Source organism: Bos grunniens, chromosome 20, assembly GCF_055505025.1.
Source record: "Bos grunniens cultivar Pamir isolate PY7600 chromosome 20, Bosgru_T2T1.0, whole genome shotgun sequence".
Taxonomy (NCBI): Eukaryota; Metazoa; Chordata; class Mammalia; order Artiodactyla; family Bovidae; genus Bos; species Bos grunniens.
Window position 1 is genome coordinate 12,594,324 of NC_141184.1, and position 20,832 is coordinate 12,615,155.

Consider the following 20,832-nt stretch of genomic DNA (forward strand, 5'->3'; position numbering starts at 1 on the left):
TCAGCCACCTTGGACCCTGTGGCTGCCTGCTGGGAATAGGAGCTCTAAAACGACAAACATGTCTAGCAGGCTGTGGGGCAACACCATTTTTGCTGTCTATAAGCAGGGTCTACAGAACCAGAGGAAGCACACAGCTCTCCTGAAAACTGAAGGTGTCTATGCTCAAGATGAAACTGAATTCTATAAAGGCAAGGGATGTGCTATGTGCACAAAGCAAGGAACAACACAGTAACTCCTGGTGGAAAACCGAACAAGACCAGAGTAATCTGAGGAAAGATAATTTGAAAGTGGCTCAGTCATGTCCAACTCTTTGCAACCCCACGGACTATGCAGTCCATGGAATTTTCCAGGCCAGAATACTGAAGTGGGTAGCCTTTCCCTTCTCCAGGGGATCTTTCCAACCCAGGGGTCAAACCCAGGTCTCCTGCATTGCAGGTGAATTCTTTACCAGTGGAGCCACAAGGGAAGCCCAAGAATACTGGAGTGGGTAGCCTATCCCTTCTCCAGTGGATCTTCCCGACCCAGGAGTCAAACCGGGGTCTCCTGTATTTCAGGCGGATTCTTCACCAACTGAGCTATGATCGAGGCCCAACCATAACTTGTGCCCATGGACACAGTGGTATGGTTCGTGCCAAATTATGAAGCAACCTTCCTGCTAAGGCCATTGGATACAGAATCCACGTGATGCTGTACCCTTTGAGGATTTAAACTTGCTGAAAAGTATATAAAAGTGTGGAAATAAAATAAAACACATTGAGGTTTTGGTTGTATAGGAGGTCAAAGAAACTAAAAAGATTACCTGAAACATGATAAGTCTGTCACTGGCTTCCTGGGGTTTCAGGCCACTAGCCATTGGACCATTCTGAAACAAACAGTTTAAAAAGATAAGATAAAATGAAGTATTTGCATACAAATTTCATAAGCTCAATGTATTTGAATATCAAATTTTGTTTTCATGCATGTCACATACAGGATAGGAAATGTAGCTTTTTATTTGTAAAAAAAAAAAAAGGACTCAGAAAAGTGACTCATTTGGAAATATTTTCAAGGCCAAAAAAGCCAAGTTAATGTCAGAACTTTTATATGTCAAGAAATTTTGAAAATTAAAAATACAGAGAGGGTGGGATGATTTGGGAGAATGGCATTGAAACATGTATAATATCATGTAAGAAATGAATTGCCAGTTCAGGTTCGATGCAGGATATAGGACGCTTGGGGTTGGTGCACTGGGATGACCCAGAGGGATGGTATGGGGAAGGAGGTGGGAGGGGGGTTCAGGATGGGGAACACATGTACACCCATGGCAGATTCATGTTGATGTATGGCAAAACCAATACAATATTGTAAAGTAATTAGCCTCCAATTAAAATAAATAAATTTATATTTTAAAAAAATAAAAATACGTGGTATTCATCTACTAGGCGACACAGACAAAGAAGGGTCAATAATTGTAAGAAGCACAGTGTCTGGTTTGAACTAAACCACTAATGCCACACAACCTACAGAGCTCACCACTCTAACACCTATGTCTAAAGTGACTTGTAGTATTAACATTCTAATCAGGTTTTCCTACATTAGGCCACCTTAGAAAAGCTGCATGTCTGTGCTTCCTCAACCATGAAGTTGGTGCATGAATCCAGTCTCCTAACTTCATTCATTTTGGTGTGTTACTGATTAATAAATATTGTACCCTATACTTTACACATTTCCCCTCTGCAGCACATTATAATTGGTGGAAATGGGTCTCCTTAAACAACGTATTCCCAGTTGAAGATTCTGCACTAAAACTCATATACAGTTAAAATACGGACCCAATCTGTTTTGTCCACTTTTGTATCTTCAGCACCAAGGGCAACTCTGCAGTATTTGCAGAATGATGAATGCTGTGAGAAGGATGATCACAATAACTATAATTGAGTCATATTTGTCTACACAAATCTAGAACACTACCAAACACTTCAGTAAGAGACCAATAAGACAAACAGCACTTTTTAATTTCCATTTACTGTTGAAATTATCCTGGATGAAATCGAAGGGGAAAGGATTGTGAAAGGGAAATACCTTTGGTCTCATAAAAATAAAATTTCTATCTCTAGAGGGATTTCATTAAATTTGACATGTAAGCTTTAATCAACATTTTGTATGCTGTATTCACTCTTCCCCAAAAATACAGAGTCGTACCACATCATAGTCCTGATAGAACTGGTGACAGTCTTGGAGGAAAACCTCCACAGTACCAATAAGCTCTTTCCTGAAACCGGGTTGTAATGAGACTAGTTCATTCTGAACTTCACTGGCACGTGCCAGAAGCTTCTCCCAAGAGTAACGCAGGGCATCCACTTTGTCCATCTCTTCCTTTGCTATCAGAAGCCCATATTTGTTAAGCAGAGTATAGGATTCCTATAAAAAGCAAAAAGAAGAAAAATTCGATTTCTGCCAGTCAGATGCATAAATCTACACACAGTCATCTTTTTAGGGCATCAGAATGAAAAAAATAAAATCAGCAAGACAGAGCAACTGTCCAGAGTTCTAGTTTCTCTACTTGCAAACTTGGGAAAACTTAAGCGAGCAACAGAGCCACTGAGCTTCAGTTCCCTCATCTGTAAAACAGGAAAATTTCCTGGATGTGTCACAGGATTTTCATGAATATGGAAAAGATACCATTTTAAATGCATTTTGAAAACTATAAATCATTATACAAACAAATGATATTTTTACTTAGGCCCCTAAATTGTATTTGAAGATTATAAAATTAAGTAGATGCAAAATGTAAAACAATTTAACTGCTAATTTTAGAATAACAAAATGAATCAGTTCTAACTCTACTGTATTTCACTTTGTTGATAAAAGGTTCCAACAGTAGAACATAGGAGGCCATGCTTGAATCACACCCTGAGCCAAGCCATTGCCCTAAGGATGAAAAAACCTGGACTATTCTTTTGTCTAGAAGATTAAAATGAGGCAAAGTTTGGTTTTCATGAGAAAAAAATTTTCCTAAATATCCCTAGCCTCTTCTCCCATCATCACTCTTCCTCTTAGACAGAGAATGAACACCTGATTGTTGATCTGAGGAAAAGATTATTGATTTGGGTGTGTATAGCACAGGGTCTTTCTCCCTCCCTCTTTCTCCTTCAAGGCATGCCTCCAGTCTACACTGCAGTACCAATCAAATTGAACAAAGTAACACAGATAGGCAGCTTCCAGTATTTCTCTGATGGATGAGAAAGTACAATTCTAGGACTTCATGTCCACAAGCCCACTGCATGTGTGTATAGGACCTAACAGAAGCAGAAGATATTAGGAAGAGATGGCAAGAATACACAGAAGAGCTGTACAAAATAGATCTTCATGACCCAGATAATCATGAGGATGTGATCACTCACCTAGAGCCAGACATCCTGGAATGTGAAGTCAAGTGGGCCTTAGGAAGCATTACTATGAAAAAAGCTAGTGGAGGTGATGGAATTCCAGTTGAGCTATTTCAAATCCTAAAAGATGATGCTGTGAAAGTGCTGCACTCAATATGTCAACAAATTTGGAAAACTTAGCACTGGCCACAGGACTGGAAAACATAAGTTTTCATTTCAACCCCAAAGAAAGGCAATGCCAAAGAATGCTCAAACTACCACATGATTGCACTCATCTCACACGCTAGTAAAGTAATGTTCAAAATTCTCCAAGACAGGCTTCAGCAATATGTCAACCATGAACTTCCATATGTTCAAGCTGATTTAGAAAATCAGGAACCAGAGGAACCAGAGATCCAATCGCCAACATCTGCTGGGTCATCAAAAAAGCAAGAGAGTTCCAGAAAAACATCTATTTCTGCTTCATTGACTATGCCAAAGCCTTTGACTGTGTGGATCACAATAAACTGTGGAAAATTCTAAAAGAGATGGGAATACCAGACCACCCAACCTGCTTCCTGAGAAACCTATATGCAGGTCAGGAAGCAACAGTTAGAACTGGACATGGAACAACAAACTGGTTCCAAATAGGAAAAGGAATATGTCAAGGCTGTATATTGTCACCCTGCTTATTTAACTTATATGCAGAGTACATCATGAGAAATGCTGGGCTGGAGGAAGCACAAGCGGAATCAAGATTGCCAGGAGAAATATCAATAACCTCAGATATGCAGATGACACCACTCTTATGGTAGAAAGTGAATAAGAACTAAAGAGCCTCTTGATGAAAGTGAAAGAGAAGAGTGAAAAAGTTGGCTTAAAGCTCAACATTCAGAAAACTAAGATCATGACATCTGGTCCCATCACTTCATGGCAGATAGATGGGGAAACAGTGGAAACAGTGGCTGACTTTATTTGGGGGGGGGGCTCCAAAATCACTGCAGATGGTGATTGCAGCCATGAAATTAAAAGACGCTTACTCCTTGGAAGGAAAGCATATTAGACAGCATATTCAAAAGCAGAGACATTACTTTGTCAACAAAGGTCTGTCTAGTCAAGGCTATGGCTTTTCTAATAGTCATGTATGGATGTAAGAGTTGGACTATAAAGAAAGCGGAGCACAGAAGAATTGATGCTTTTGAATGGTGGTGTTGGAGAAGACTCTTGAGAGTCCCTTGGACTGCAAGGAGATCCAACCAGTCCATCCTAAAGTAGATCAGTCCTGGGTGTTCATTGGAAGAACTGATGTTGAAGCTGAAAGTCCAATACTTTGGCCACATGATGTGAAGAGCTGATGCTTTTGAAAAGACCCTGATGCTGAGAAAAATTGAAGGTGAGAGGAGAAGGGGACAATAGAGGATGAGATGATTGGATGGCATCACCAACTCAATGGGCATGAGTTTGGGTAAACTCCGGGAGTTGGTGATGGACCGGGAAGCCTAGTGTGCTGCGGTTCATGAGGTCGCAAAGAGTCAGACACGACTGAGTGACTGAACTGAACTGAACTGATAGGATGGATGGGAAGATGGGGGAGGTGAGATACAGTGGGAATACAGGAGCCAAACACAAAACCAGATCTTCCAAATAACTTCTATCATTACTAAAGATTGAATCTTGATCTTGACTACTTGACAAGGGTTTGTCTTAACTCTCAGGTCAGGAGTAAGAGTTGACAATTACTGTATCTCTCCTTCAAACCTCTTGTCCAAATTCCCCTGGTCCTATACTACATAGGGGGTCTTTGCCTTGGTGTTTCAATTCCCAGGAGAAGCACAATGGAAATGTGAATTTCCTGACCCAGCACAACAGAGGCACAAACCTGAAGTCACCTCTACCATTTTCACCTTAAGTTGAAATTTTCCAAAATTCGAAGTGCAGAAAATATGATAAAAGGCTCTGCTCCTGACCATCAGAGTTTAAGTCCAGACATTTAAGTTACAGTATGATGAAAGGAGGCTTCCCTTGTGGCTCAGATGCTAAAGAGTCCACCTGAATGCAGGAGACCCGGGCTCCATCCCTGGGTTGAGAAGACTCCCTTAAGGAGGATATGGCAACTCACTGTAGTATTCTTGCCTGGAGAATTCCATGGACAGAACAGCCTGGTGGGCTACAGTCCACGGAGTCACAAAGACTTGGGCATGACTGAGCAACTAATACACATGATGAAAAGACAACATTTTATATCTGAAATTGTTTTAATGCTACAGTTATAAAAGTCTCATATAGAAGAATATAGCAACCCATTCCTAATAAAGAATTTTCATCTAGAAAAGATATGATAAAAACAAAAGTAATATACAACATTAATAAAACTGCATGACTTCTCTGACCCCAAGTTTCCATGTGGATATGTAGGGGGTTGTAGCAAGGATGAAACAAGTTAATATGAAGTAAACTCATGAATGGACACCATCAGTGCCCCATCCAGGTCCTGTTTGCCAGCTGACATTTGCATCCTGGCTGTTGGGCATGTTGGCTGTAGGAATTGAGCTGCCTTCTTCCCTTGAAAATTGTCCTCGGATGATAGGAGCCTCTATTTCTGCTTTATTGACTATGCCAAAGCTTTTGACTGTGTGGATCACAATAAACTGTGGAAAATTCTGAAAGAGATGGGAATACCAGACCACCTGACCTGCCTCTTGAGAAATCTGTATGCAGGTCAGGAAGCAACAGTTAGAATTGGACATGGAACAACAGACTGGTTCCAAATAGGAAAAGGAGTACGTCAAGGCTGTATATTGTCACCCTGCTTATTTAACTTCTATGCAGAGTACATTATGAGAAACGCTGGGCTGGAAGAAACACAAGCTGGAATCAAGATTGCTGGGAGAAATATCAATAACCTCGGATATGCAGATGACACCACTCTTATGGCAGAAACTGAAGAGGAACTAAAAAGCCTCTTGATGAAAGTGAGAGTGGAGAGTGAAAAAGTTGGCTTAAAGCTCAACATTCAGAAAACTAAGATCATGGTATCTGGTCCCATCATTTCATGGGAAATAGATGGGGAAACAATGGAAACAGTGTCAGACTTTATTATTTTGGGCTCCAAAATCACTGCAGATGGTGACTGCAGCCATGAAATTAAAAGACGCTACTCCTTGGAAGGAAAGTTATGTCCAACCTAGATAGCATATTCAAAAGCAGAGACATTACTTTGCCAACAAAGATCCATCTAGTCAAGGCTATGGTTTTCCAGTAGTCATGTGAAAGCTGGACTGTGAAGAAGGCTGAGCACCAAAGAGTTGATGCTTTTGAACTGTGGTGTTGGAGAAGACTCTTGAGAGTCCCTTGGACTGCAAGGAGATCCAACCAGTCCATCCTAAAGGAGATCAGTCCTGGGTGTTCACTGGAAGGACTGATGCTGAAGCTGAAACTCCAGTACTTTGGCCACCTCATGCGAAGAGTTGACTCATTGGAAAAGACTCTGATGCTGGGAAGGATTGGAGACAGGAGGAGAAGGGGACGACAGAGGATGAGATGGCTGGATGGCATCACTGACTCGATGGATGTGAGTCTGAGTGAACTCCGGGAGTTGGTGATAGACAGGGAGGCCTGGCATGCTGCGATTCATGGGGTCGCAAAGGGTCAAACATGACTGAGTGACTGAACTGAACTGATAGGAGCCTCCTCATGGGGAGATTATGGTCAATGATCAACAGTTTGGGGAAATAAAGACAGTCCCCCTTGCCTCAAAGTGGGGTCAACTGAGTGGTACACTTCATGCTCCAGAACAGCCTCCGGGGTCAGGCTGATAGTCTACAGCTAAGATCACACCCCCGCATGGCTTCCTTCCACACCCAACCTGGTCCTTCCCCGTTTCTTTCACTCTGCTTCTCTCATGAGCATTTGCCAATAAATCACTCATGCAGAAACCCTCATCTCAGGCTCTGCTCTTAGGGACCTCAGACGCCAAGCGAAGGATGAGATCTAACCCATATGAGGCACTCTATAAGGTCAGATATCATCATTACTGGAATCATTGTTCATGGGTTTAGCATCCATTTGTAACTCCAGTCCAGACCTGGTCAATACTTCCTCTAATACATCTGGAGATATTCCTACTGACACATAAATAAGTGATTATCAGTTACCTCGACGGGTCCCACTTGAAAGTCAATGGCGATTTGCTGCTCCCTAATTTCCTTCAGTGCTGCCATGGCAATTCGAATATCATCTAAGTCTTTAATGGGGCGATTCAGTTTCTTATTGAATTCTTCAACAAGTGTAAAAATGTTTTCCATTTCACTTCTGTATTTTTGGTTACAGTGACGGCCGATGACAACCATCCAGGCCTTCGTCTCAGCAGTCAAGGTGAACTTCAGATCGGCTGTAAAACCCAAATGTCCATGTTCAGTTTGAAAACCGTGAACAAGAATGAGGAGACCCAATGCAACTGTTCACCAATAGTAAATATTTTGCAGCCAAGAGCCCTTTAACACATGAAAAACCAAACTTGAAAAAAAATTAGTCTTTCCTAATTATTATATTAGGGCTTCCCTGGCTGTTCAGTCATAAAGAATCCACCTGCTAATGCAGTAGATGCGGGTTCAATCCCTTAGTCGGGATGATACCCTGGAGAAGGAAATGGCAACCCACTAGGTATTCTTGCCTGGGAAATCCAATGGACTGAGGAGCCTGGTAGGCTACGATCCATGGGGTCAAAAAAGAGTTGAACATGACTTAGCAACTAAACAATAACACATTATTGTATATTCATTGATTGTATAAAGCCTGTTTTGCAATAATTGAAAACACATTTCAAAATGCCCCAAAAAAAGTACCTAAGAAAACTGTTGGAGGTAAGCCTCAAATGTTTGCTATTGTTATTTATTAAAAACAGTACATTTTTTAAAAATAAAATAAAAAAAATAAAAACAGTACATTTTAATTCCAAATATGAGAGCTCCTCCCTTCTCTTAATTAGCCTTTATTTTCAACGTTTAGCATCAAAGTGTCCCAAAACAGTCCAGAATAAATAATTATGCTGCTGCTGCTGCTAAGTCGCTTCAGTCGTGTCCAACTCTGTGCGACCCCATAGACAGCGGCCCACTAGGCTCCTCTGTCCCTGGGATTCTCCAGGCAAGAATACTGGAGTGGGTTGCCATTTCCTTCTCCAATGCATGAAAGTGAAAAGTGAAAGTGAAGTCACTCAGTCGTGCACGACTCTAAGCGACCCCATGGACTGGAGCCTACCAGGCTCCTCCATCCATGGGATTTTCCAGGCAAGAGTACTGGAGTGGGGTGCCATTGCCTTCTCCAAATAATTATGCAGAAGAGATTAAAAACAAAATCTACAAATTGGTCTTGCAGCTTGAGGCCCATAAAAGGAAAGTCAATCTTTAAGAAAGCTAGAACTCTCTGGAATGCTAATCTAGGTAAAGAGACAGAAAATACTGTTGAATTTTCATGACATGAACCAACCTGTATACAGGGCAATGGCACCCACACAGATATACTCAGGCTCAGCATTAATTTCTTGCTCTAGTTTTTGGAAGTAGAGAATCTGGGATTCAAATTCAGAAAGTGAGGGGTTTTTTATAATAAACGTCATAATAGTTTCTTCTTTCTCCTTTTGCCAAATGTGATCATAGCGTTTGAAGCACTCCATGGATGTAATAACTTCCTAGAATATAAATGACAGATTTGTGTAGAAAAGGAAGAATAAAAAACATCACAATCAGTTCAGTTCAGTCGCTCAGTCATGTCCAACTCTTTGCAACCCCATGAACTGCAGCACGCCAGGCCTCCCTGTCCATCACCAACTCCCGGAGTTCACACAGACTCACGCCCATCGAGTCAGTGATGCCATCCAGCCATCTCATCTTCTGTCGTCCCCTTCTCCTCCTGCCCCCAATCCCTCCCAGCATCAGAGTCTTTTCCAATGAGTCAACTCTTCGCATGAGGTGGCCAAAGTATTGGAGTTTCAGCTTTAGCATCATTCCTTCCAAAGAGCACCCAGGACTGGTCTCCTTCAGAATGGACTGGCTGGATCTCCTTGCAGTCCATGGGACTCTCAGGAGTCTTCTCCAACACCACAGTTCAAAAGCATCAATTCTTCGGTGCTCAGCTTTCTTTACAGTCCAACTCTCACATCCATATATGACTACTGGAAAAACCATAGCCTTGACTAGACTGACCTTTGTTGGCAAAGTAATGTCTCTGCTTTTGAATATGCTATCTAGGTTGGTCATAACTTTCCTTCCAAGGAGTAAGTGTCTTTTAATTTCATGGCTGCAATCACCATCTGCAGTGATTTTGGAGCCCTAAAAAATAAAGTCTAACACTGTTTCCCCATCTATTTCCCACGAAGTGATGGGACCAGATGCCATGATCTTAGTTTTCTGAATGTTGAGCTTTAAGCCAACTTTTTCATTCTCCTCTTTCACTTTCATCAAGAAGCTTTTTAGTTCCTCTTCACTTCCTGCCATAAGAGTGGTGTCATCTGCATATCTGAGGTTATTGATATTTCTCCCGGCAATCTTGACTCCAGCTTGTGCTTCTTCCAGCCCAGTGTTTCTCATGACGTACTCTGCATATATTTGCCAATTGCTAGGGGTTCCCATCAATTAATTAACATGCTTAATTAGTGAACCCTGTGACTAGTTGAAGATGCCATAGAACTGGACCCGGATACAACAATGAACAAGTAACCCAGGACTGGTAACAATAGAACTACCATCCTAGCCAAAAAGGAAGGGGAACAGTTTCTGGGAGGGTAGGGCAGCGAGTTGAGTCCATGAAATCTCTTTTGGACAGGGCCCAGTTGATTGGAGCTGGACCTCAGGTCAAAAACCACAGCTCAAAACCATACCAAGGAGAGGGTGATGCTACAGGGGTAAAAATATACTCTGAGGTCACTTTCTTCCACTGCTCAGAGCTCCTCCAAGACTCTCATGGGTGAAATCCACTGGAAATCTCAAAGGAAACCCATTGACTTGTTCCCTAAGTTCAGAGTACGGAGATTAGATATAGAGACACAAACAGATACATCCAGCATCCAACTCCATTGAAAGACTGCATGGAATCACACAAAATGCATAAATATATTAGATAAGGACTGACATCCATACAGTGTTAAATATTTCTGTATATCTTCTCATCTTTCCTTTCTAACTTCCTTGTTAAGTTTTAGAGAAATCTTCATAAAGACCCTACAAACTTCTCATCATGTATGCTCCTAGGTATTCTCCAATGATGTTGTTATCATAAAAATGACCTTTTCCCACTATTCTTATAACTATATGAATGGCATATAAACTGTTTTGCAGTTGGTTTTTTAATGAATGGTCTTGTTTGCTACAAAGTTTGCTTCTATAAGATGCATTGGCTGTCTCACAATTGGCAAATAGGAAATGATGTCAATATAACAGGAGGCTCACATTTTCAAGAGTTATTTTTCCCAGTACTTTGCTTTGTATTCACTAAAGCAGCAACCCACAGAGAGGCACAATGCTTTCTGCCCCTTCTTTCTTTTGGGTTAATTTGGTCTCTACTTTGTTTTGAGAATGTTCTTGGCACATTTAGACCTGATTTTTGCATATTTTACCTTTGTTTCCATAACTCAGCATTTTTAACTGTTTTTTAATCACCTTCTCCCAAGTTTCTTTCATCTTTGATAGTAAAGTTTCATACTCATTACGATGTCATTAAATGGCTTAGTATCTTACTATGATTGTTACCGTTTTTTGTTAACTACCCTGGTTACAGAATTTCCTACATTTTGTATGTTCTTTCCAACCCTATTTTTCTCATAATCCCTATTTTATTAAATGTGCGATGTTGCAAATCAAGCTTTTTAGGAACATATTTACTGTATTTCAGCAGAAATGCCTATCTTTCAACTTACTACTAACTTAACTCTTAACTAAGCCATATTTTCTTTTCAGATTAGCACTTTTGGATTTACTTGGTAGATAATTATATCATCTCCAAACAATTAAGATTTGTCTCCTCATTCTAATGTTTACAGCTCTTGGCAATCAACTTTTTCTACTGGCTAATATTATAATTTCAGAGTTACATCTAAATGAGAAAAAAAAAACTTTAAGCTGAGAGTGAAAATGCCATTATTTGAAAGAAAAGAACATTTCCAATTTCATTCTAAATGGTCCAATTAAGTAAATTTCACCAAGTTGTACCAAACCAAGGATAGCTTTACCGCCATGCCCAACATGAAGCTAATGTGTCACTCAGAACCTCAGGCTTAATGAGTGTTGAGACTTCTCACTCATTAAAATGCAGAAAGGTAAGCCTGCTGCTGTGTGTCCCAACCACAACCAATCCCCTGGCATGAGATGAGATGCTGACATACACACCCAGAATGCATTGCAACAGCATGTGGACATTCTCACAAATGGATGATGGTTTGGAGAATGAATTACAGATCATCAAGGACCCCTGAATATGGATAGAAATTCCAGAATCCAGATCTTTCAACATCCAAGAGTTTATATTATTAAGAAGATACTCTACCTAAATAAGTTTTAGACTCTCATTATTTTATCTGAAAGTGTCTACCTTGATTAAATTGGGACTTTTGAAAGCAGAGGTAACCTAGAATCTAAAGGAAAATTACATGAACTACATTTGTAGGGTTGATTTATTTAAGTTATTTTAATTGCCACGGTTATTTTGATTATTCAGTCCAGCTCATCTTTTCAAGCCAGGCAGTATTATAAGTTGATGGCCAACCTTTGGATGAGCTGAATGTAGGTCAAGTTTACATTCTGATTCAGTTAGCTCCTGTAAGAGGGAAGGGGCTGAGATCAGAGGATTTTCTGTGGTTGAGGAAAGGTCAGTCACACAAAATCCAGAAGGGTTGATGGCTATGGACTGTGACCAAGTGTGCATATATAATTCCACAAACAATTTGGCCATCCTATCAATCTGGATAAAGTCCTTCAAATTATTCTAAGTCCCAACTTTTTCTATTATTTTAAGAAAGACTAACATCCATACATTTCCTTCATATAATAGAAAGGCAAATGTAACAAAAATGACACACACATAAATATTTTGGTGCCAGCAGGATATTAATTTCAACTACTAGGCCTTACTCTTAGATTTTCATAATGCTGGCTGCTTACATTCAGAGAAAGTAATGAACTTTATTATTGTCTATTTTATTGTGTTTTCTATGATTACCGAGGATTTGAAAGGATCCTTCAATGCTTATTATCATCATAAAATACTCTACTTACCTTTACATTTAGTATAGAGCTTGATAAACTAAGCACTAGACAAATATTTGTTAAATTGAATTATGTGAACGCAGTCCCTAGGGCAAACTTAAATACAGGACTTTCACGATATTAAAAAAGGAAAATAGAAAGTTCAGAAATGCAAAAGCTTCCAGTTCCCTCAGGAATACATTAAAATTAAACTTAATATTTCCTCACATGGTTACAGCAAAGGCAGCTTTTCAAAACACTTTCAAACAAAAGAAGTTCATTCTATCAAAACTGAGTAATAGAAAAGACATATTTGCTGAGTGACAGCTGTTTCCTCAACACTGAGAAACATTTTTAAAGAGTCAGCAGGTCTTAGTGGCAATGTGAATATTTTCTTTTAAGGAGAAATTGATGTTAGAATTTTGAGTCTTTTTGACCATGAAAACAGATTTGCCTGAACAGAAAAGGGAAAGTTGAGACAAGAAGAGGTTGGAAGAAAGAAATTAACCTGAATTTATATCCATGTCCAGGGCAAGTTTGTGCTGATAATATTTTCAATATTCAGTATTATCTTTTTTCCACATTATAATATACATAAACATTCATCTGATATACACAAATAGAAAATTAGAGTGTAAATCTTACTCTATTTCAAATGATACAAGCCAGTTCCAGCATCAATGACTCTTTGAAAGTGAAGTCTGACTTGGGCTTTGAGAAGTATCAAATTTTTTAACAGACTTATTTGTACTAGTGGTATATAAGTACATAAGTAGTTTAAGGCATTAAACAGGAGACAATATTAAAAAAAAAAAAACAGAAAAGATAGTTCTCTTTCACCTTGCAATCTGGAATGAAAAATCTTGAGTTAAACATTGGCTGAGCACCTACAAGATTCCATAAGTTGCTCACTGAAGTCACAGAGGGTGGGACCCAGGCTACATGAAGGGCAAGCTTTAATGCTGGACTTCACACAGGTCTGTGCTGTAAAGCAAAATAGCCTGGCTGCAAATCCTCTTGGCATACCTTTTTGGTGGAATTGATGATTGTGCTAAGCACAGAGACTAATTTTACAATCTCTTTGTTGTCAGAAACATTCTTATAATAGTTCCTGGTTTGCACGGGAATGGGTAAGTTCACAGATGCTATCTCAAGGGTATCTAAAGGGAAAAAAAAAAAAGAGAGAAATATTTATATCAATAGTATAGAAACGTGCTTTTAAAAAGATGAGTGAGTTTCTGTAACAGTAAGAGGGCTTCCCTGGTGGTTCAGACAGCAAAGAATCTGCCTGCCAATGCAGGAGACCCAGGTTCGACCCCTGGGTTGGGAAGATCCCCTGAAGAAGGACATGGCCACCCACTCGAGGATTCTTGCTTGGGAAATCTCATGGACAGAGGAGCCTGGCGGGCTACAGTTCATGGGGTCACAACGAGTCAGACATGACTGAGTGACTAACACTGTAAGTAAAGTAAGGACTTCTGAAAATCTTCTTTAGAAAAGCAATAGAGGGGACTTCTCTGTGGTCCAGCGGTTAAGAACCCACCTTGCAGTGCAAGGAATGCAGGTTCAATCTCTGCTTGGGGAAGTAAGATCCCACATGCCTTACAGCAACTAAGCCCATGCACTGCAACCTCTGAGCCTGAGCACTCTGCCTTTATCCTCTTTGGTTACAGATTATTTTAAAGAGGGACTTGTTTCAGTGCCTTCCTGGTGGTTAGTTTATTTATCATCTCAAGGGATATGAGCACTAATTGAAAATTACCCAAGTTCTGCTGTTTGCTCAGCTGCTTTAAAAGAAGTTTGAATAGATAAAGACTAAATTTATCATCTATCATTAGCAACTTGAATGTGATACACTCCCTAATATTACCTCAGATATGGGGATGACACCATCCTAATGGCAGAAAGCAAAGAGGATCTAAAGAGCCTCTTGATGAGGGTGAAAGGGGATAATGAAAAAGGTGACTTAAAACTCAACATTCAAAAAACTAAGATCATGGCATCCAGTCCCATTACATCATGGCAAATAGAAGAGGGAAACATGGAAATAGTGACAGATTTTACTTTCTTGAGGTCCAAAATCACTGCAGACAGTGACTGCAGCCATGAAATTAAAAGATGCTTCCTCCTTTGAAGAAAAGGTATGACAAAGCTAGATAGCACATTAAAAAGCAGAGACATCACTTTGCTGACAAAGGTTCATATAGTCAAAGCTATGGTTTTTCCAATAGTTATGTACAGATGTGAGAGTGGGACCATAAAGAATGCTGAGCATCAAAGAATTGATGCTTTCGAATTGTGGTGCTGGAGAAGACTCTTGTGGGACTGCAAGATCAAACCAGTCAGTCCTAAAGGAAAACAACCCTGAATATTCATTAGCAGGACTGATGATAAAGCTGAAGCTCCAATACTTTGACCACCTGATGTGAAGACCTGACTCAATGGAAAAGATCCTGATGCTGGGAAAGATTGAGGGCAGGAGGAGAAGCGGACGACAGAGGGTGAGATGGTTGGAGAGCATCGCTGACTCAATGGACATGAGTTTGAGCAAACTCCGGGAAACAGTGAAGGACGGGGAAGCCTGGCTGCTGCAATCCGTGGGGTCACAAACAGTCGGACACAATTTAGCAACTGAACAACAACAATAGCATAAATGAAAATCATGAGATATACAGCAAAAATCACATTATGTAAGCGAAACAGGACACACAATGTGTCAAAATACAAAAGATCTCTTAAATCAGGAAACATTCATTGTGATAATGACAAGCTTTTCTTTAAACTGTGAGACTAAAATCCTTCTTGTCTCCCAGTATGTCTTTGATATATACATTTAAAACACACTATTTAGGGGCTTCCCTGGTGGCTCAGTGGTAAAGAATGTGCCTGCCAGTGCAGGGGACACAGGTTCGATCCCTGGTCTGGGAAGAGCCCACATGCCATGGGACAACTAAGCCCATGCATCACAACTACTGAGTCTGTGCCCTAGAGCCCGAGAACTGCAACGACTGAGCCACATGCCACGACTATTAAAGCCTGCAGGCCTAGAGCCCGTGCTCCCCAACAAGAGAAGCCACTGCCGTGAGAAGCCCCCGCTCACTCAACCAGAGAAAACCCAGACACAGCAACGAAGACCCAGTACTGCTGCTGCTAAGTCGCTTCAGTCGTGTCCGACTCTGTGCGACCCCATAGACAGCAGCCCACCAGGCTCCCCCGTCCCTGGGATTCTCTAGGCAAGAACACTGGAGTGGGTTGCCATTTCCTTCTCCAATGCATGAAAGTGAAAAATGAAAGTGAAGTCGCTCAGTCGTGTCCGACTCTTAGCAACCCCATGGACTGCAGCCTACCAGGCTCCTCCATCCATTGGATTTTCCAGGCAAGAATACTGGAGTGGGGTGCCATCACCTTCTCCAAGATCCAGTACAGCCATAAATAAATAAGTAAATCTTTAAAAAATAATAATAAACTACACTATCATGGTGATATAAAATACATGAATCTGTATTTTACAAACATGAAATTGACTCATAGATTAATATTACAATCTGATCTGAGAATTGCACAGGGGTTGGGGGATGGAAATACCTTTTAGCTCAACAGGTTTTGATTTAGAATGACTAATTTCAGAAAGAACTAAAAGAACATTTACCTTGAGGTTCATTTTCTCCCATTTCAGTATCAGAATCACTGTCTTCATTGTGCTGCAGGGCAGTCAGTTTTCTTTCCTGCATCTTTTTCTGCAATGGAAAAGGACACCTTTCAGTCCCCTATCACCTGTAAAAGAAGCAGCTTCCACATGTAACGGTTTCCTCATGCCAAACCTACCTTGGACACCGGCTCACCGCTCCACTGTCTGACCCCCTTGCTGACAGTGACGATGAACTCCACGGCTTTGTTCAGCGTCTGCTGTATGTCTTCGAGGGCTGGGGCCATGCTGATGTTGGGGATGGCCAGAGTGACGCTTGCCCGGAAAATGGGCAGACCGTTCTGCTTCACTTTAGAGGCACTGTTACTGTCTGAGTTAACACAGAACAGGGAAGCTTTCATCTTTTTCATTTAAAAAGATTCTTTTTTTAATGAAAAAGATAAAATCTCATTTTTAGCCAGAAAAACGAAAGCACCTAGATAAATACATAATAGGTATATCATCAGACAATATGAGTTTGCTGAACATATGAGTGAATGAATAAAAACTAATAGAGGATCTAGTTTTGCTCCGTGGAACACAGCAGTTCAGTAGAACCTAAGCCATCTTCTGCTGATTACAATCTATGGGTACATGTTCCATAACGAAAATTGGCTGCATGGAGTTGGCAGATTACATAATTATAGGAACTCTTACCTAAAATATTGAAGACGAGAGTGTCTGAATAATAGGATGCCAGCAAATTAAATATAGAATAAGTAAGTAAGGGGTAAAACACAAGACTATCAGAACAAACGCCAGCTTGGAATTTCAGATAAAATACATGTCTTTCTACCATCACTATCATCACGCTGATATACATCAGAGTGTATCACATTGGGAGCGGTTAAAGAGCAGGGACGAAATAAAGTGTAATTCACCATTTATATCCAAGGGACTTTTAAAGTTGGATATAGGCATAGTTATGGGTGTATAGTATGGATATGTATGTGTGCAACTCTATACAACTGGAAATACCTGTAATATATAAAGTTAGGAAGACAGGAGACAATATCCAACATATCAACAGTTGATAAGTTCAAACATCAGCCCCATGTCAAAGAAAAGGACTATCCTCCATTTTGAAGTGAAATAAAACATAATAAACCAAGTTGCCAATCAAAAGTTCTTTCAATGTTTCCACTTCTTTTCATCCACTTTTAATTAACTATTAGAGTTAACTAACTGCTTTCCCTTAGGTGTCCATGTTCAAAATAAATAAAAAGGTTTATTATCCTATTACTTTTTCAGTTTTAATTAATTATTGTTACTTTGTTTTTGTATGTTTTCAATTTAAAGTTTAGTTTCAGAATGTCTCTAAATTTGAATGATTGTTGTGGCCCATCTGGGAAACCAATTTCTGAATGGTGCTAAAGAGAGATGATTGTTTTAAGAATGGAGAAACGAGCTGGAAAGTACTAAATTGACATGAAAATAGCAAAAAAAATAATAATAATTTTCTGCTTTGGAGGTTATGACATTAATAAAATCTTTCTTTATAAGACTGGCTAATAATCTAATGATTTAACAATGAAAGTATGTTTCTATATAGCTTCTTTTTAAAGTATTTCTTCTTTTACTAGTTAAAACAATTCATTTCACATGTTTTCATCTTATTACAAAAAGATTAGATGTGATGTTGATTATTATTTTATTAACAAAAGCTGCTGCTGCTGCTGCTGCTAAGTCCCTTCAGTTGTGTCCAACTCTGTGCGACCCCATAGACGACAGCCCACCAGGCTCCGCCATCCCTGGGATTCTGCAGGCAAGAACACTGGAGTGGGTTGCCATTGCCTTCTCCAATGCATGAAAGTGAAAAGTGAAAGTAAAGTCGCTCAGTCGTGTCTGACTCTTAGCGACCCCGTGGACTGCAGCCTACCAGGCTCCTCCGTCCATGGGATTTTCCAGGCAAGAGTGCTGAAGTGGGTTGCCATTGCCTTCTCCTAACAAAAGCTAAGTGGCCTTAAGTCAATTCCTTAACTTTCCTGGACTCCAGTCGTATCAGTCTTAAATGAGAGAAATGATAGTATCTACTTCATCCAACTGCTGGGATAATTCAAGTTCATATTATAAAAATGTACAAGGAGGCACTGAAGAAATGGTGAGGGTTTGGATTATTTAAACTTAACAGGAACGCACACACATGCACACACAACCAGAGGCCAGGCTTGGCAAGCCAAGAGGCAAACGCTATGGGCTCGTTACCCCGGAAGCTCGTCACGTTGCAGAACTGAACGCGCCTGCGGACGGCCTCCAGTGTGTTCCTTGTAACTTTCAGAAGAGCATCCGTGTTTTGGTGATTGAAGTGGGAGAGCAACTCTCGGGCTCCTTCCTCTAACACCTCGATCTCTTTCTTCTTTCTTGAGATTGTCATCAAAGGCAGGAGGCCTGCCCCGGCATTAAGGGAAGAAGTCAAGGCATCAGAATTTTCTTCTTCTCTTTTTGCTGTTACAAAATGAGAGAAACTGAAAGAGATGGGGGCAGGGGGCACCTATTGCAGTTAAAGAAGAACATTAAGATAAATTGGTGCAATGGTAAAGAACCCACCTGCCAACGCAGGAAACACAAAACATATAATCGACTGATCCCTGGGTCAGGAAGATCCCCTGGAGGAGGAAACAGTAACCCACTCCAGTATTCCTGCCTGGAGAATCCTATGGACAGAGGAGCCTGGTGGGCTACAGCCCATGAGGTCGCAAAGAGTCAGATAGGACTGAGCCCACACATACGCACATACATGCAAGTTTAATAACACTCAAATGTCATACTTCTTATGAAATGAGGCCATCAAAGGATAGGAAGAGGACACTGGGGGAACAAGGTGGACTGATGCAACCTCTCATCCTTGACGTGTGGGAATAGGAGGAGAGGTAGGAGCTATGCAAAAACAAGACAGGGCTGGGGTCCTAGGTGCTGGCTCTCTGGGGTCTCTCTTTCACCAACAACCACAAACCCTTGGGGAACAGCGTCCCTTCTCTGCCTCTTGCTGTCTTCATCTGTTCCACAAACCACTTGCTCTGGTGTAGACATACTCCAGTGGGAATTCCAACCCATAATCCATCCTACTTTACTGATAAAGTGAAAAAACACACACTTACACCTAAATGCAAAGAGAGCTAACAAGGACCAGTGTGAAGTACACGTTTGTAGAGCTGAACAAAAAGTAATGGAAATTAATGACATGCCATCATTCAAGTGTGCCCCAAATCCTAATTTCAGATTTATTAATGTCCTTATAAAATTGAGAGGGTCTTATTAGAGTGTGAAATTCACTGCAAAGTAGAAAATTAAATTTTGGTTTTCAGGCATGTCCTAGAAAAACAAGACCCTTCCATTACCCCCTTCTCTTACCTGAACTTTCATTTTTCCAATCATCACTATTCACATTGAATACTTTCTCTCTTTCTTCCTTAGATGGAACTTCCACATCCAGCAACATATTTATTAGCTCATTGACTGCTTCCTCCACTAAAGAGCTTTTAAAGTGTAGTATCTGAGCACCATTTACACAAAGGTCCTATCAAAAAAAAATAGCATCATGTCATATTTGTTTATGTAGCTATTGATAGCATATCAGTAATGGTAGCAACGCGACAGGTCTGGCCTCCAGATGAGATTTTGGCCTCCAGCAATGTCTGGCCATACTTCTCACACTAACCCAGGCCAGGCATCCTGTAAAGGACGGTATTAAAGATGAGAGAACCAACTGGTGAATAGATGGACCACAATCACTCTAACTTCTCCAGCAGTGGAGGAAATAAGCCCAAAAGCCATGAAGAGCCTCTCTTCCCACGAAGCTTCTTCTATTTCATATAAATCTGCCCCAGTCACACTCCCTTCCCTGTTCACCTTTGCTAACAATCCATCATCAATCCCTAACTAACTTTAAGTATTCCCCTCCCCTCCAACTAGATTATACATTTCTCAAGAGTGTAATAAATACAAATGAATATACTGGGGCACTTTAATCAAGACAAATAGACAGACAAGGAGATGATATAGTCAGTGATTTACCACCTAGTTGAAAAAACAAACCCATGAAGCAACAGACTGTGAGTGGGTCATGGTCTCCAGCTTTAACCCACCATGGTTCACCTTGAGACGCTCTAATGTCCTCATGGACCCCCACTCATTAGCCTCAGGGTTCATTTACCTCCTCATCAGCCACAACATTCACCCTTAATAAACCCTCTGAATCTGCACACCCTCCCCTAAGGATGGTGTCTCACATCAATCATTCTTTTGCCAACAGCCTTTACTCCATCAACCCCTCAGCCTTCCAGCGCCCTAAGCAGGAGAAGTCCAACCCAAATGATCAGATAATCTACAATCTCTACTTGCACACACAGGTCATGGCAAGGCAGGGGCTTGGCGCTAGGAATTCATGGCCCCCAAACTCAGTCCAGCTCCTAATGCTACCCAGGAATCACTCTATGTGACTCCAGCCACATTCCCTGCCAGGCCCCAGACAACTGTGTTCCCAAATCCTTGTCCCTTCGAATCCTTGCACCATCCTCCCCATGACCTGGCCCTGACCCATGCCCTCATCCAGAAGACTAACCAGCAT

The 20,832-nt window shown here is 40.7% G+C and overlaps 1 protein-coding gene and 1 pseudogene across 1 annotated transcript in view; one reads left to right on the plus strand and one right to left on the minus strand.

The window, feature by feature from the left end:
* The window catches only part of DNAH5 (dynein axonemal heavy chain 5), a 330,796-nt gene that overhangs the window by 200,207 nt on the left and 109,757 nt on the right, over nucleotides 1–20,832 (minus strand). The window contains exons 18-26 of the mRNA XM_086361232.1: nucleotides 19,617–19,782; nucleotides 18,471–18,710; nucleotides 16,406–16,596; nucleotides 16,230–16,317; nucleotides 13,607–13,740; nucleotides 8,832–9,033; nucleotides 7,502–7,737; nucleotides 2,182–2,400; nucleotides 800–862 (exon numbers count right to left, since the gene is read on the minus strand). Coding sequence (XP_086217358.1) covers nucleotides 800–862; nucleotides 2,182–2,400; nucleotides 7,502–7,737; nucleotides 8,832–9,033; nucleotides 13,607–13,740; nucleotides 16,230–16,317; nucleotides 16,406–16,596; nucleotides 18,471–18,710; nucleotides 19,617–19,782 — 1,539 coding nt within the window. The remainder of the gene's footprint in view (nucleotides 1–799; nucleotides 863–2,181; nucleotides 2,401–7,501; nucleotides 7,738–8,831; nucleotides 9,034–13,606; nucleotides 13,741–16,229; nucleotides 16,318–16,405; nucleotides 16,597–18,470; nucleotides 18,711–19,616; nucleotides 19,783–20,832) is intronic.
* LOC147350100 (large ribosomal subunit protein eL33-like) lies at nucleotides 59–708 on the plus strand (annotated as a pseudogene).